This window comes from Humulus lupulus, chromosome X, assembly GCF_963169125.1.
Source record: "Humulus lupulus chromosome X, drHumLupu1.1, whole genome shotgun sequence".
In the NCBI taxonomy this organism is placed as follows: domain Eukaryota; kingdom Viridiplantae; phylum Streptophyta; class Magnoliopsida; order Rosales; family Cannabaceae; genus Humulus; species Humulus lupulus.
Window position 1 is genome coordinate 107,258,095 of NC_084802.1, and position 17,962 is coordinate 107,276,056.

Consider the following 17,962-nt stretch of genomic DNA (forward strand, 5'->3'; position numbering starts at 1 on the left):
TCTTCGCACCACTAAATGGAAGGCGGGAGATTGTTCTTTGATTATTAAAAAGATTCAACTAAAACTTCACAATTGGTCGAGTCGACACCTATCATTTGCAGGAAGGGCCCAGCTGATTAATTATGTTCTTCTTAGCATTAGGACGTTCTGGATGAGCATCTTCATTCTGCCCAAGAGTGTTCTAAAGGAAATAGACCAGCTTTGTAGAAACTTTCTTTGGGGGCGTAAAGACAGTAGTAGCAATCGTTGCAAAATGCATTTTACATCATGGGATCAAGTTTGCCTGCCTAAATGCATGGGGGGTCTTGGATTTAAGCATGGGGTTACTTGGAACACAGTTCTTCTTGCTAAATTTGTGTGGGTTGTTTCTTCTAAGCAAGATATATTGTGGGTGAAATGGATTGACTCCATTTACCTTAAGGGGCAGGATTTTTGGAGCCATAAAGTCCAGCAGGATGTGAGTTGGTATTGGAAGAAGATATCTAATATGAGAGATATTTTTTCTTCTCAGAGCTTGGACGAAGCAGCCAAAAACAACAAGATTAGTGTGCGAGTTCTCTATAACAGGTTGCTGAATACTAGTAAAGTTTATTTTGCTAATGTGGTTTGGTGTTCCCTAGCAGTGCCTAAACATAGATTTATCTTTTGGCAAGCTGCTCTTGCTCGCTTGCTCACCCGAGACAAGTTACAGCTGTGCCATTTGCATTTAACTTCTGCACTGTGTCCGATTTGTGAAGAGTTTCAGGAGTCTCATTCACATTTGTTTTTTGCTTGTTCTTTCTCTCATCAACTAAGATCCAGAATGGAGAGCTGGCTGGGAAGAGATGCTTGGCCGAGAAGGTATGAAGATTGGCATTCGTGGATGATGGGTAAGCCTAAGGGTCTATTGGAAAGAGTTGTTGTTGCATCATTGGCAGCTGCTGTTTATTTGATATGGAGAAACAGGAACAAATGTTTGTTTGAGATGAGCTCTTGGTCTGTTGATTATGTTATTCAACAGATTAGATATTCTGTAAAGGTTAGGCTTACTAGGATTCCTAAGCTTAAGGTCAATCATAGGGATATAGCTGTTTTTGATTACCTGATGCAATTGTAATTTTTGTTGGCTGGCCGATCTGGCTTGGATTGTTGTATTGGTGTGTTGGTTGTTTTTCTAATATACTCATCTTTTCATCAAAAAAAAAAAAAAAGTCAATCAAAATTTTTAATTATATTTTTATCTCAAAATAAGAATAAATATAAATAATTTAATTAAAGTTAAATTATTTATCTTATGAGAAATCAACATTATAAGTAAAGGAAGACTTCTCAATGGTTACTACTCATAGATGTGTACGAACAATTATGATGATGTGACAAAATAGTGACTTGGTATAGCAAGTCACCAACTTGTAAATATTCTTTTTCTACATTAATTTCGAATTTAATTATTTTTTTACCATAATTAATGGGGTTTCCAACCAATGAGAAACACTAGCTATATTTAGAAATCGACATGCATTTGAAAAATTAAAAGTTTACAATATTATATTTTCATAATAAATACATGTTTTTCATCAGGTAACCCTTGCAAAAATTTGGAAAACTTAAAATTTATTTTTAAAATTATTAATTAACTACTATAAATATAGACTATTGATCTTAATCTAATAATTAACATTAAAGTAATCATCCATGGGTAGTAACTATTAAGAATGCACCCAATAAGTAAATTCATTTGTAAAATTACAATATTAAAGTTTTATTTACTTGTAAAAATTACAATATTAAAAAATATTTCTTAGTTAGAGGTGCTAAATGATTGGTTTTTAATATTTAATGAGGATATTTATATTAATTTGCCAAATTAATATATTTAGTAATAAATAAATAATTAAGAAGGGTGAGGAGAAAAAAAAATTAAAATAGGGTGTCAATAATCTTACCCTACATTGAATTAATTTTAATTTATTGAAAAATTTAAAAGGTAATTTTCTTTTTAATAGTTTGTGGGTGAAAAACTAAACTTCCATCCATCACTATTATGAAAAAAGTTTTTCTCATCAATTTTTATGACCACGTACGTCGGTTTTGTTATTTACACTATGCCAACAACATAAAAGGCTCTTAAAAACTCTTGTAAAAGACCATGCTAAAGTATAATCATAACGGTGGACCAACATATTTTTATTACTACGATAAAATTATAACTTAATAGAATTATATTTAGAAAATGTTGTAAATACACATATTTAAATTTAAATTAAATAATAATTAATAAAACATATCAAACTCAATGTATAAACATTGATAAATGAAAATGACATAAACTTATAGCTACAATACACATTTTTATATACAAAGTTATACATAGTTATTTTAGAAATCTAAATTGGTAATTAATTTTTATTATGTTTAATATAACATATATATAAATATATTTAATATGAAGACAACTATTACTATGTGGAAGCATATTTTCTAAAGACGGGATCAAGAAATATTATAACTTATTATAATGTGGAGTTTATTTTTATTTATAACTAGTCCCAAGCTGGGACTAAAAATTTGTATGACTACTAGTTGTAAGTAATGTGAAATGCATGTTTGTTTAGTTTTATTTAGAAAATATATTAATTTATTTTTATATGAAATGCAAGCAGCTCATCTCATAACATTACATCTCAGACAGTCAACATAAACTCATAAAAATTCTAGCTAATTTCCCTCACATCCAAGCAATTCAAAGGGCGGGATACTTCACAATAGGCCTAGAATCACAATCAAACACTCGTCTCAATATCAAGTAAAGCTATGTATACCATACAAGGATACCCCACATGCGCACATGCTACAAGTGGCACCGCAATAATAAATATATAATAATTCCACATAAAATTATAAAAGAATAATTCAAATTCTACTAAGTAATCCTCAATGGTTACAAAACAAGAACCTTATATTTGTTTAACTGTCATCTATTTGAACGTAAAACTGAACTTATATGTAACATGCATACGTGGGAGAGTTCTTTAAACTCGTCTTGAAGTTGGTAAACTCTACTTGTTTATTTTATTGTTACTTTCTTAAAATTCAGCAATAATTAATTTACCAATTCGTTAATATTACCATATTACTCCTTTGGATCATAATGTTTCATTCTAAATTTTAATTTCACAAAATTTATTTTATTTAACTAGCCCTTTAGTTATATTTGCATCAAATAATAAAATTACATTTATTATAAAAAAAATAACAACATTTTTCAATTTCCTACATAATAACTAATTTTGACAAAATTAATTAATTTCATAAAATACTCAAATTCATTCTATCAAAGTTACTTAATTAATAAATGAAATAATAAAAAGAAATATGATTTAGCCTTGTAAAAAGTAAAACCTCAATGTCACAAAATTTTACATTAAGTCACGAATATATATAAGTTGGGAAAATGCTAACTATACTCCCATTTAATCAAATAATTCTTTGGTCATCTTTCAGAAAAAATAATTTTATTTAATTATTTTTTGAATAAAATATGCATAATTATTTATGAGAAAATAGACATCTAAAGTATGGAAAAAATCATATTTTTCATATTTGAAATTTAAGGCATAAATTATTAAAACATATATTTGATATCCTTTTAATTAAAAGAGATTTTCCATAAAACTAAGAAAAATCAGCAAGATAAAGCTTACTCAATGTCACAATCTTCTTTTGAATTGTTTAAAAAAATAAATCTAATATACATATATACCTTATTAGTGCATTCAATAGCACAATTAACATGTAACAACAATTTAATCAAAATAAAAAAAAAATAAACCTCAAAAATACATCTCTTGGCTAAAACCTAGCATGCTTCTATCTCTTTATATTTCCAAATTTTACAATTAATTCTAGCATGTTTTCTCTTTTATGAATCAACTATTATGATTTTCAACATAGCATCATACATAGCAATCCTAGATTGAATAAACATGAATTTACATACTCTACCATTATTATATTCCAATCAATCAAGAATGGTTTTAAACTTTTCAAGAAAACAAATAATATCATAACATTAACATCAACACATAAACATGTATATTCTCTAAAAAATAAATAAAAAAAACCAACACACAACCATGCTTTCCATGAACCTACAATTAAACAAGGATCAAAACACAACTTGTAACCCTATTCAAAACACCCTAGGTTGAAACCCTCAAGGCACAAAAGTATTATCACTCCACACATAACAATTTAGCATGCTTTTTAAGAAAATAATAATTTTAAAACCATTACAAGAACCTACAACAAGATCATGATACCCTAGGCATACCCTAGCTGAAACATACATGCTTATGACAACAACCAACATTTCAAGATCCATAGACAAAATTCTTAGCATGCTTTTACGCATAGTAACAAAATAGAATCATGAAGAACAATCAAAATGCATAGAGGCAAAACAATCCAAACAACCAACAATATATCAAAACACAAAAAAAAAAAACAATAAATCATCACCATAATAACAAAAAGGTAGGATTCTCTATTACCTCCTTGATTGTGTTTAAGAACACAAAAACCAAAAAGAATAATCTTCGCACCTAGGGATTTTGAATACCTCCAAATAGAGAGAACAATTGCTTAGAATGATAAGGAGGAGTATCCTTAGAGAATCAAAACAAGAGCACAATCAAAGCATACCTTATGATTTTTTGAACCCTAGCCTCCTTCTTCTCCTTCCTCTCTTTCTTTCTTTCTTCTCTCTCTCTCTCTCTCTCAACATGGCAGCCAGTAATAGAGCTTTAAAGCTCCAACCCCTTTTCTATATAATAACCCTAGAGGTCAATTATTAAGCCAATGGAAAAAGGGTAAGTTTCAAATTTTAAATTACTTGATTTTTTCTTAAAATCAATTTAGGATAATGATGAAAATTAAAAGAGATGTATCAACATAACAAAAATGGAAACTAAATCACAATCTCTTGTTGACTCACCCCCACCCTTTTCCCTCTCACTCTCCACTCAGCCACCAAGGCCATCCACACACCTTCTTTCCCAATATTCCAATTTTACAAAATTGGTACAAATCTACTAATAAACTTACCTCTTTATTTTTTTCTTATTTTCTTTAAATAATAAATAAATATAAAAATGAAAAAGAAAATACACTATGCATAGAAACTAATGCATGCTCACCGTGGACACCATGCACATGCCCCCACACAATTGCTCAAGACTACTCTACTAATCATGTACCTTAATGCATACAATTAATAAAACTAAAAAAAATTCACAAATAAGGCATTTAAATAAAACAATAAAAAATTTAATTCACATAAATTTTAGCAAACAATTAAATAATGCACACAAATTAATAAAAATAAGAAAGAAAAAAAAATAGGTACACTACACCATTTTAGTTAATATGCCTTTTTTTACCTTTTTGTGCGTTTAATATCACTACAAGAAACGGGGCTTTTGCCGGCGAGTTTTGGAATTGCGTCGGTAAAAGTATCTTTTGTCGGCGCATTTCACGAATTGCGCTAGCAAAAAACTTCACTATCACGGGTGGCAATTTGCGCCGGCAAAAGTGGTTTTTACCAGCGCAATTACAAAATGCGCCGGCAAAAGTTTGCACACTTTTTACGACGTACTTTTTGTCGGCGCCCTAGGGATTATTGCGCTGGCAAAAGTGATTTTTATACAAACATTCATTTCACGGTGATATTTTTGCCGGCGGATTACAATGTTGTGCCGGAAAAAGTCTTCTAAACACACCGGTAAAAGCCATAAACGTGCCGGTAAAAGATAAAATTGTGCCGGTAAAAAGTTTTAAGGAATTTAAATTCACAATTCTTTTTCATTTTTATAAGTGATTATAGTTTTATATAGTATCATTCATTAATTAATAATTATTTAACATCTAATCAAGGGTATAAAGTTGTTAGATTGATCTAAGATCAACAATAATACTAATTAATATTGTAATTATGAACTAAAATTATTGTGATTATTATCGATTATGCTTATCTAACCATACGATTATCATTTATTTTTAAAAATTGCTATCATAGGTCTAATAAACTGTTGTATTACACATAAGTTTATAAATATATACAATCTTGGTCTTACTCAACATTATTAGTGTTACCGATCATTGTTATATTATTTTATAATATAATATTTTAGATTAACTAAATGTGAGAAAGAGTGTCACATATTGTAACATATAATAGAGAGTTATAATATTTAGATATATGAGAAATATCCAAATATGTAACATATTTTGTGTTACAAATTCAGCTACAAATTTATAACTTCCAAATATTTCCCTTTATTGTGTAAATTTGTTGTTACACAATATTGAGATGAATTTCTTAAAGCCATATGTGAAATGACTATTAGAGATATGATTTAAACCCCAATAATGTGTTTTGGGGGTTACAAAATCAATTGGAAGGGTGTTGGAACCGTTTGGAAAAACAACACAAAAATATGTGTTGAAAATGGCCAGTGGTTGCGGCCACAGGATGTTAGTGGCCGCAGCTTGTGGGATAGAGAGTAGTGGTCGCGGCCACTGATGTCCTTGGTCGCAGCCATAGGTGAAAATCTTACAAGATTTTTTAGTTTTTCCAATTCCTTTTGAGCAGCTCCAAAAATACAAATAACTCCAAAATCTCACTTGTAATTCCATAAAAATCCAATTAATCATTGGTAACAACAATGGGGATTGGTGGATTTTGAAATTCAAAGGGTGTCTCTAAACTCTATAAATAGGAGCATATTGCTCACTTGAAAGACACAATTTTCTATCCACTAGAGCACTTGGCTAAAAACACCTAGATGCTTGATTATTCCAGAAAGCATTTCCAAAATCTGTAAGAGATCCCTTAGTGCTTGAGTTAGGGGAAATAAGCTTTTGGACAAAGGTTTCAAACCTTGTTCAAGTTGGTGATCCCCAACACTCTTCACTTTGGTAGTATGAATGAGAGTTGTTTGTCTTTTGTTTCTTGCTCTTTTCTTTTATTCTATTGCTTTTCATCTTCATATTCTTCCTCTCTTTTTACTTGTATTTCTTGTTTAGAGTTGTAATCTTTTCTTTTCTTTTGTTACAAACACTTTTGCTTTATTTGTATCTTTTGCTTAGAGTTGTATTTCACCATTCTCTTCTTCTAATCCTTCTCTTATTTATTTGTATCTTTAGTTATAGAGTTGTAAAACTATTTAGTCAATCTAAAGTTTATTTGTAATATTTTGTCTAGAGTTGTATTTTCTTACCAATTTCCATTGAGGCAAATATATTTTTCCTAACATTCAAGATCTTATCCCTATGTTTGTTTCAATGGAAGGTGAGACCATCAAGACTATGAATCAAGACCTAGCTAGGTTGGATAGGTTTGATGGGTCCAATTTCACTAGAGGGCAAGACAAGGTGAGATTCCTTTTGAGCACCCTCAAAATCGCCTATATTCTAGAGTCCACTCTAGAACCTCTCCCAACACCATCTAACAAGGACACTCCCGAGGAGGTGGAGAAAAGAAGGAAGAGGGTGGAGGACAATCTCCTTTGTAGGGGTCATATCCTCAATGCCCTTTTCGTTAGGCTCTATGACCTCTGCACCGAGACCAAATCGGCAAAGGAGATATGGGACGCACTTGAGACAAAGTTCAAGGTGGAATAGGAAGGTACCAAAAAGTTTTTGATATCTCAATACTTTGATTTCAAATTTTTTGGTGATAAGTCTATTCTTCCTCAAATACATGAATTGCAAATCATTGTTAAAAAATTGAAATTGTTAAAGATTGAGTTTCCCAAGGTCTTTCAAGTTGGTGCTATAGTGGCTAAATTACCACCAACTTGGAAGAGTTATAGGAAAAGAATCATTCACAAAAATGAGGATTATTCTTTGGAGGAAAGCCAAAAACATATTCGAATCGAGGAGGAATCGATATGTAGAGATAAACTTGTGGAGGGGTTTAATAAAGAGGCTTCCAAAGAAAATGCGGTGTCACAATCAAAACATCCCAAAATCAAAGGGAAAGGCAAGAAGGGTAACGAGACATCCTTGGGCCCAAGAACCAACCCAAACAAGTTTAAGGGAGAGAAAGGTCCTTGCTTTGTGTGTGGGAAAAAGGGTCACTATGCTAGAGAGTGTAGGCATAGAAAAGACCAACAAGGACCTAAGGTGAACGCAACTCAAGAGGAAAACATAGTTGCTTCCCTTAGTGAGGTGAATGCGGTCCAAGGCAAGGTGAAAGGGTGGTGGTATGATACATGTGCCACCGTCCAAGTCACCTATGACAAATCATTGTTCAAGACCTTTGAAAAGTCAAAGGGCAACCATGAAATTCAAATGGGCAATGAGGGAAAATCCAAGGTACTTGGCAAAGGTACCAATGAATCTTTTTCACCTCCCACAAGAAAGTTACATTAGTGAAATGAGTAGAAACTTGGTAAGTGGTGATCTGCTTGGCAAGCCCGGCATTAAAGCCGTTTTTGAGTCCAGTAAACTTATTCTTACCAAATCAAATGTATTTTTGGGAAAGGGGTACTCTTGTGAGGGTATGATTAAGTTGTGCACCAATGATGTAACTTTCAATGTTATCAATAAAAATGCTAATTCCGCCTATATAGTTGAGTATGATTCTTTATTTTTGTGGTATCTTAGACTATCTCAAATAGGTTTTTCAACCATGAAAAGAGTAGTAAAATGTGATATGATTGCATGTAATATTAAAAACTATGGTAAATGTGAAACATGTGTTAAGGAAAAAATGATTAAGAAACCATTTCCTAGTGTAGAAAAATCATCTAATTTACTAGATTTAATCCATTGTGATCTTTGTGAATTAAATGGTGTTTTAACTAGAGGTGGTAAAAGGTATTTTCTTACATATATAGATCATTTAAGTAGATATACCTATGCGTTTCTCTTAAAGCATAAAGATGAAAATTTTGAGGCTTATAAATTATATAAATTAGAAGTTGAAAATCAACTAAATAAAAATTTTAAGGTGCTAAGAAGTGATAGAGGAGGAGAGTACTTCTCTAATTAATTCAATACATTTTGTGAAGAAAATGGTATATTTCATGAGTGCACCGCACCTTATACATCACAACACAATGGTGTTGCCGAAAGAAAAAATAGGACTTATCTAGAGATGATAAATTCTATGTTGGTGTTTTCTAAGTTGAATTTCAACTTATGGGGTGAAGCGTTATTAACCTCTTGTCACATTCTTAATCGAATACCGATGAAGAAAAATGAGATATCTCCATATGAGTTATGGAAAGGAAGAAAACCCAACATAGGGTACTTCAAAGTGTAGGGGTAAAAAAATATGATTTGATTTACTCTCTAGTAAATCTCGTTAGACTGGAACGGGCTATTCTTACTGGTTCGTGTCTTGCATATTGCAAGAAAAATTAACCTAATAGAACAAAGTTAGGTTCAAGAGCCATAAAGTGTGCTTTTGTTGGTTATGCCAACAATAGTAAAGCTTATAGGCTATTAGACATAGAGTTTAATATTGTGATTGAATCTAGAGAAGTTGAATTTTTCGAGAACATGTTATGTGACAACCATTCTCAAGCTTCAACATCTCTAAAGGAGAATTTGTTATATGAGAACAATTCTCAAGCTTCTACATCCAAAGTTGATTCTCAAGAGGAGAATTCTCAAAAAAAATGTAAAGCAACCCTTTGAACTTAGAAGAAGTGAAAGGCTTAAAAAGGAGAAAAGTCTAGTAATGGATGAGATAGATTCTCAACGAATTTCATTCTACATGGTAGAAGGAAATAGAGAGGAAATCATTAGGAAAATTCCTATTGTACTTCTCATTGAAGATGATCCTAAGACTTATAGAGAAGTTATGCAATCAAGAGATAGTGCATTTTGGAAAGACGCCATCAATGATGAGAGGGATTCCATTCTTTCCAACAACACTTGGGAATTGGTAGATCTCCCACCGGGGTCTAAGCCAATTGGGTGTAAGTGGGTATTTAGGAGAAAATACCCCACTGACAGCACTATCCAATCCTTTAAAGCTAGATTAGTAGCTAAATGGTTTAGGCAAAAAGAGTGTATCGATTATTTCGATACCTATGCGCCTGTTGCAAGAACAACTTCTATAAGAATTTTGTTCGCTTTAGCTTCTATACACAACTTGTATGTTCATCAAATGGATGTCAAAACGTCATTCCTTGATGGTGACCTCAATGAGGAGGTCTATATGGAACAACCTGAAGGGTTTGTCCTACCAAAATATGAACATAAAGTATGTAGACTTGTAAAATCCTTATATGGATTGAAAAAAGTTCCTATGTAATGGCATGAGAAATTCGATCAAACCATCATGTCTAATGGGTTTAGACATAACAATGGAGACAAGTGTTTGTATTCCAAAACTTGTAAGGGATATGTGATCATTGTTTGCTTATATGTGGATGACATGCTTATTCTAAGTGATAGCATGAAAGGGATAGAAGAAATGAAGAGGTTTCTATTATCAACCTTCAAGATGAAAGATCTTGGAGAAGTTGACACCATACTTGGTATCACATTAAAGAAACATAGTGGGGGGTTTTACGTTAGGGCAAGCCCACTACGTTGAGAAAGTATTGAACTAATTTAACCATCTCAAGGTTAAAGATGCCAATACTCCATTAGATTATAGTGTAAAACTAGAGAATAATGAAGGAAGAGCGGTGACTCAATTGGAGTACGCTAGTGCTATAGGGAGTCTAATGTACTAGACCTGATATAGCATTTGCGATGAGTAAACTTAGTAGGTTTACAATTAATCCAAGTGTGGATCACTGGAAGGCGATTAGAAGAGTCCTAGGTTATCTCAAGAAAACCAAAGGACTAAGTCTTCACTACTCTAAATTTCCTTCAATCTTAGAAGGATATACAGATGCAAGCTGGATATCCAATCTTGGGGACAACTTGTCCACAACTGGTTGGGTATTTACACTTGGTGGGGGTACAATTTCTTGAGGTTCCAAGAAATAAACTTGTATATCTCATTCCACTATGGAAGCAGAGTTTATAGCTCTAGTTGCTACCGGCAAAGAGGCCGAATGGTTTAGGGATCTGTTAATAGAGATACCCCTAATCAAAGAAAATGTATCCACTATATCAAGACATTGTGATAGCCAAGCGACATTGGCTAGAGCATACAGCGGAGTGTATAATGGGAAGTCTAGACACATTAGTCTAAGACATGGATATGTAAGAGAATTGATTGAAAGATGAGTCATCTCAATATCCTATGTAAGAAAAAGTGAAAATCTAGCGGATCCTTTCACTAAGCCACTAACAAGGGATTTAGTGGCTACATCATCTCGAGGGTTGAGACTTAAACTCCTTAAAGAGATTCACGATTGATGGTAACCTATCTTAACACTAGTTATTCAACTAGTGTTAGGTTCAATAGGGAACAACAAGTCAATCAAGTGAATATTAGTTGTACTCAAAACTAGTACCATCTGAGATGTTGAGTACTTGTGAGTTACCAAGTTGAGGGTTAAAGTCGAAAGGTTTTTTAATATAATTTAGTCTCATGAAGACAAGTATTTTTGGTAACAAAATACTATAAGAATTCTACCTATATGGACCTAGAGGTGGTGTCGCCTTTCATGAGAATTGGGAGTATTCTCAAGGACGTCCATGAATGGAAAGTGCACAAGGCCATTAACGGTGCAAAGCGAGACATAGAGGTCTCACATGAACATCGCAAAGGTGTGTGTGTTATCACCCACTACAAGAAAAAACAGTATTCATAACACTTAAAAAATGCTAACCGGGACTATTGATAGCACTTCTGAAAATGCTAACATAGCCCCTGTTATTAAAAGTCCAGTCTTTTCTATAACAGTTTTTGAATGTTATGTTCGGTGTTATCTTAAACTATTCAATAACACATTTTTAGGTGCTATAATATTCAAATAAAAACATTTAGATAGAGTTTGTGGTTATAAATTTGAAGTTTAATCTTGTACTTTTTTCATAACACTTTTCAACTGTTACATTTGATTGTTTTGATAACATTTTTAGTTTGTTATATTATATAAACCATAACGATTTTTTACGCTTATAATATGTTTTTAAATCATAACATATAGTAATAAAATTTTAAATTTTATTTTGATAAGTATACTTATATGGTTTTTTTTTTTAATTAAAAGATTTTAATTATTGTATTTTGATAAAAAAAAATTCAAAATTAATCATAAAATGTAATTCTCAATAGATTGATAAACCATAAGTATTACATTAAACAATAACTAATTCAAACCATGAATGTGTCTACTTCATGAGATATTAGTTCTAACTTAAGTTTGAAAGCATAACATAATAAAGTTTTATAATCTTGAACAATTTTTACTTCAAAAATGAAAAATAGAAACATTACAAGATACACAAAAGTAAACCATGCGTGAAACTTGCTCCATCCTTCAATTCATCATCCTTTGTGCACTTTCTCCATATCTCTCTTCAACAACCTTATCCATTTCCAAATTTAGTCTAAAGCTCTTCCTCTTTTCATTGAGGAGTTTAACTAATTTTCCTGTAGGTATGTGTTTTGGCCTCTTTCCTTTTGTAGATGGAGGTGACATATCTTGTACTTGGCAAACTCTTTGACTAGTTTCTGATCAACCGTTTCTATAATTAGTACGAATTTTGATGAGTTACAAAAATCATATATAACAACATACTATCAATTATCACAAAAAAAAAAAACTTATAATAAAAGTCAGAAAGAAAGAAATAAACAGTCATTCTTGGCATCAAAGAAATAAAAATTCAAAGTGTCATACTAATAGTAAAAGAGCGGATAAGCATCTCTTAGTCCATTTTTGCCACTTTTATCCTCATATTATTTTATATTTACTTTTTCCACTCCATAAAAATGTAGAATTTTTACATTACATACGATTGTTTTAGTAGCCACTGCCAGCAAAAAATAAATAAATAAAAGACATATGTTGACTAAGAGAATATTCTTAGTGCCAGCACTTAGTCTACTTAGTGACTAAGAGAATATATATATGTGAGGTAGCTTTACATATCCTATGTACTTCTTTGTAGAATTTTTGGTTCCTATAAGTGTATATCTGACAAGCATAGAATGCCAAATTGCTATACTCCTCTTGAAGAGTTTCTTTATACTTTTGGAGGACCCTGGCATTTCTCAGTTTCTTTAGTGTAATGGTTTGATTTGAACCCATAAGTAGATCACTAGTATTACATCACAATAGCTGTCATAGAAAACTCTTGCTTGGAGAACCTAGAAGCAACATGATTCTTCACTGTACAATATTTGCATATTCAGGTGAGGGTTAAGGTAGAAATAGAAGAAAGACTTGGATTTTGGGACGATTGTGAAATTGAGGAACTACTTTTAAAGGACAACTTTAAATTCTAAGATTTTAGCTGTTTACTTTCTACATGAATGGAACTTACTATGTCTATTGGAAAGGATCATTCTGCTCTATCTCAGAGCTGGTGTTTTGCACAAAACCAGCAATGAGACAGTCAATCATTTATTTATTCATTGCCTTTTTCTGAAAGATTGTGGATAAATGTAAAACTATTTATAGTTGGAGGCTTTTTGGATTACTTTACAGTACTCTGTAAATTTGTTAAGTTTCAATTTTTAGGAGTGGGTAACGAAAATAGAAAGTAGCTGTGGGATTCTGCTGTGATGGCTATTTGTTGGTCATTGTGCTTAGAAAGGGACAAGATAAATTTTTTAATATTGAAAAAGAGATTGGTATTATTTGGGCTAAAGTAGGCATCTCAGTGATTTGTTTAAAAAGAATTCAGGAATTGTATTTTTGGTTTTTCAAGAGATTGAGCATTTTTTGTTATTTGGATTTCAGTGGACTTTTCATCTCCTTTATATTTTTTCTTTGAGAATAGTAGGGTCTAGTTCTTATTAAACAAAATAAAATAATGTATAAATAATATGTTTTCTAAAGTCTATGGTTTAGCTCATTTCATTTTGTCAAACTTTCTGATTATGTTCATTGTGTTTCTCTCACACATAGATTATGATGAGAAGGCTGAAGATGCTGTTGATTATGAAGACTTTGATGAGCAATATGAAGGACCAGAGGTTCAAGCGGCCACTGAGGAGGACTATCTTTTGCCCAAAAAGGCATACATTTGTATATCAAACACCTTTAGGAATGTGCTATAAATGTAAAGTATTTGTATTTGTGGGTATATGTTTTCAACACAAAGTCCATATATGCATGTATCCAGCAATATGTATTTGAGGAATGAACATGCCTACCTAGGACACAAACACAACATTTATTGATCAACGAAATAGTTGTAGAATGAGGGAGATCATACATTGCTTTTACGATGGTATACATTTCTATATTGGAGCAACAAGAAAAGTATGTGGATGCTTTGGAAATTCTCACTGGGAATTTAGGATCTCTGTTAATGATTGAAGTTGATAAACTACGTATACAGGTACTTTAGAAGATTTATTTGCACTGTTTGATGTTTTTGGCTTGTCACCTACTAATCTTTTGAAGTTTATTAGATATACATCAAATAACTAACAGAAAATCAGAAAACATTCAAACCATATTTATTAATCAACTATCAATCATTATCAATTCAAAATATTCAAACAACACACAAGTTTTCTTCCTTATCTCGCCGCAGCACACAAATTTCTCAGAACCTACTTCACTAATACACACAAGTTCTCAACCTTCCGTTATCACCGCAGCACACAATAATAATAATCTCAGAACCTACTTCACTATGGATGAATATCTATGATATTCAAACTCCTCTAACATTTGCAAAGTATTTTAACAAAAATAAAAGATAACATAACTCTTGCAAACTGCTGCAAATAAAGTTCCCTCCAATTTGAAATCCAATGAAGCCACTAAAATGAAAGCAAAATTACATACCAATTAATAAACTATCAACATCATTCGACCTTTAATTAGGAGTCATCATTAAAAAAAAATACAACTCTTACAACCAAGAAACTATCCAAACCCACTATAGAGTCCTTGGAAACTAGAGCTCACAAAATAAAAAGAACAACAAAAATCTTAAATACAACGACAAGAGGCAGCAAAAGCAGCAGAAAAACTAATAGCAAAAGCCAACAATAATGCAACAGTTTGAAATAAAACCAACAATAAAAAGAAAAGCAGACACAACACACATAGAAAGAACAAAAAACCAAAAACAGTTTGTATTCCAATTTAAAAGGATGAAAAAAATCAGATTTATTATCAATACAAATAAGGGAAATGATAAATCCATGAAAGTTTGTTCTATCTTGAGCATTTTCTCTACAATAATGAATACCTTGAAAGTGAAAAAATAGCCAAATGAACCAAACCTAGCTGAGATGAAAATATGAGATCCCTTTATAAATGCCTCAGTTCCCCAAAAGGTAACAAAAATAAAAACAGGGTCAAGAAAAATAATAAGAAATCAAAACAGTTATTATGCATAGGTTAAGCACACCATATCACATAAAAAAGCTGATGAAACTGAATTATGATTATAAGAAAACAGAGCTTAAACAAGGCAATGTAACAAGACAGAGCACAAAAATTATTGATTCAAATCAAATTAGATTACTGCTCAAATAAAAAAATAAACACTCAAACCACAATATCAATAGCCTACTCATTTTTATTCTGAAACACACCATATCACATATTATTATTATCATATTTGCAATGATAAAACTAATGAAATGAAATCAATGATTCAGTGATAAACAAAACAGAAAGAGAAATTGAAGGAAATATGATAAGTAGAGTGAGAATTAGGGTTATAATTGGGAAAAAATATGAGTGGAGATCGCAAAAGTGAAGATTCGAAGTACATACCCATGCCGATGAGAGCTTGAGATTGAGAGAGTGATCGCCAGAAATCGAAGAGAGTGACAGGAGAAATGGATGAGAGAGACAGAGATGGAGAGAGAGACAAAATGGAATGTTAGTATTATATTTTTTTGACAAATATATCAAGGTTATTACTAAATAATAAATGTATATTAATATGAGTTAGTTACGTTTTTTAAAACATGTTATTATTTAATGTAATTAAATGGTAAAATTCTTGTAGTGGCTCTTTCCGCTGTGGTTCCAGGTCTACAGAAGGTACTTACTGCTAGTTTTATGCCAATTAATTCAGCATGATATGACTATATAATCCTATAAGTTTCTTTTTATGGGATCTCAATACTACATTGTATATATGTAAAGCCATTAATATTTCTCAAATTTGAAAATGATGGTAAACTCTTAACAGATGGACAGGACTTCTGTTCTGGGAGATGCCATCAATTATGTAAAACATCTGGAAGAATGAGTAAAGACACTAGAGGAACAACAAGAAATGAAAACCGAAAACCATAAACTAGTCATTTTGATGAAGAAATCTCTGCTATGTACTGTCGAAGATTCTTTGTCTGATAATGACATGGTTATGCAGCCACTGCCTGAAATTGAGGCCAGAGTTTCCAACAAGGATGTTTTGATAAGAATCTATTTTAAAAATAATAAGAAAAAAGAAATCATTCCTTTTAAATCGAAGTCAATAATATTAAGTGAACTGATCTAAAAGCATGTTGCTTCATGCATTTTAATTTCTCATTAAGACCTGGCTAAAAGCAATCAGTTGAATATTGATATTAGATGAAATTAACGCATAAATGATCAACTCTTAATATACCTTAATGTAGCAACAAGGAAGGGGTGGCCCTACACGGCCCACTGCTGTGTCATCTGCCTCAGAAAAAGCAGCTCCAGCAAAAGTTTCTGTCAAGCCATATCCTTGGCCAATAGGAGCCCTATTTAAGCATAATCAACCAAAAAGAAAAGTATGCAATAATAAGCAATAGATACACATGAAATGAAAAATAACACGACCCATTGCAAGAATTTCACAGTGCATAGTTAGTCTAGCATGGAACTAAATATGGAAGTATTAGCATCTAAATGAATTTGGACGAGTGATTGCGTGCATATAAGTATGACATATAACTTCACATGTGGACACACTAATCTAGTAGAGTTTGCAATCCAATAATTTAACCTTTTAATTGTATTAAAGAACAAGGTTAAACCTCAAATTCAATTATTGTAAATCTCAAGAATATGAAATAATTACCAGTATAGCAGGAACTGCTTCCATGAGAGTTGGCTTTAATTCAGAAGCATCTCCCTTGGTTCCCTTCTTAATTTTGTTTGATATGTCTGTTAAAGTCAATGGGGAACCATAACCAATTCTACATCCCGTAGCCACCATGACAGACTGGAAAGTCACGAGTGTGTTACAACAAATTTTAGTGCCTAACATGCACAAGTAAAAGAACATATGTGGGTACCTCAGCTGCCAATTCAAAAACGTGAGCCAGGGGCAAGTACGCCAAGTAGACATCTTTGCTATTTAGTTATGGAATGACTGTTATAACTACTGCAGCAGTGGCTACAATGTTTCCATGTGTTATCATAACACCCTAGACAGTCACACCAAAAATGTCATCATGCAATCTTGGACATTGCAAATTAATTGCTCAAGTTTCAATACTTTCAGAAGATGATTGAACAAGTATTCAATTTAGAATATATACTTGCAAAGAAGAACTCCAAATTACATTTTTACTTGAACTAAAATGTACAGTAATTATTCACTTCCAACCAAGTTTCTCAAAAGAAGCCTTCTTCAATGAATAAAGACAAACATATGGAATCATTACATATTGAAATTTTATTTTATCACTATTAATAGGAAAACCAATTTTGACCATTTTATTTAAATTTAACAGTCATAATAAATCACTTTATCGATAAAGCATCAATGTCAAATAAATAACAAATACCATTTTTCATACAAAAAATTGACCCCTGCCAATAGGGAAAACACCCCTACCGAACTAGCTCCCTATATATTTAGATAGATATTTATTCACACACAT

The 17,962-nt window shown here is 31.8% G+C and overlaps 1 protein-coding gene across 1 annotated transcript; it reads left to right on the forward strand.

Moving 5' to 3' along the window:
• The first annotated feature begins 295 nt into the window (after positions 1 to 295).
• On the forward strand, positions 296 to 1,096 carry LOC133806135 (uncharacterized). Its single transcript, XM_062244263.1, has one exon. The coding sequence runs from the start codon at positions 296 to 298 to the stop codon at positions 1,094 to 1,096; it is 801 nt and encodes a 266-aa protein (XP_062100247.1).
• The last annotated feature ends 16,866 nt before the right edge of the window (positions 1,097 to 17,962 follow it).

What these genes read in the sequence shown, in the direction of transcription:
- LOC133806135 (XM_062244263.1), top strand. Translation starts at nt 296, where the DNA reads ATGGGGGGTCTTGGATTTAAGCATGGGGTTACTTGGAACACAGTTCTT.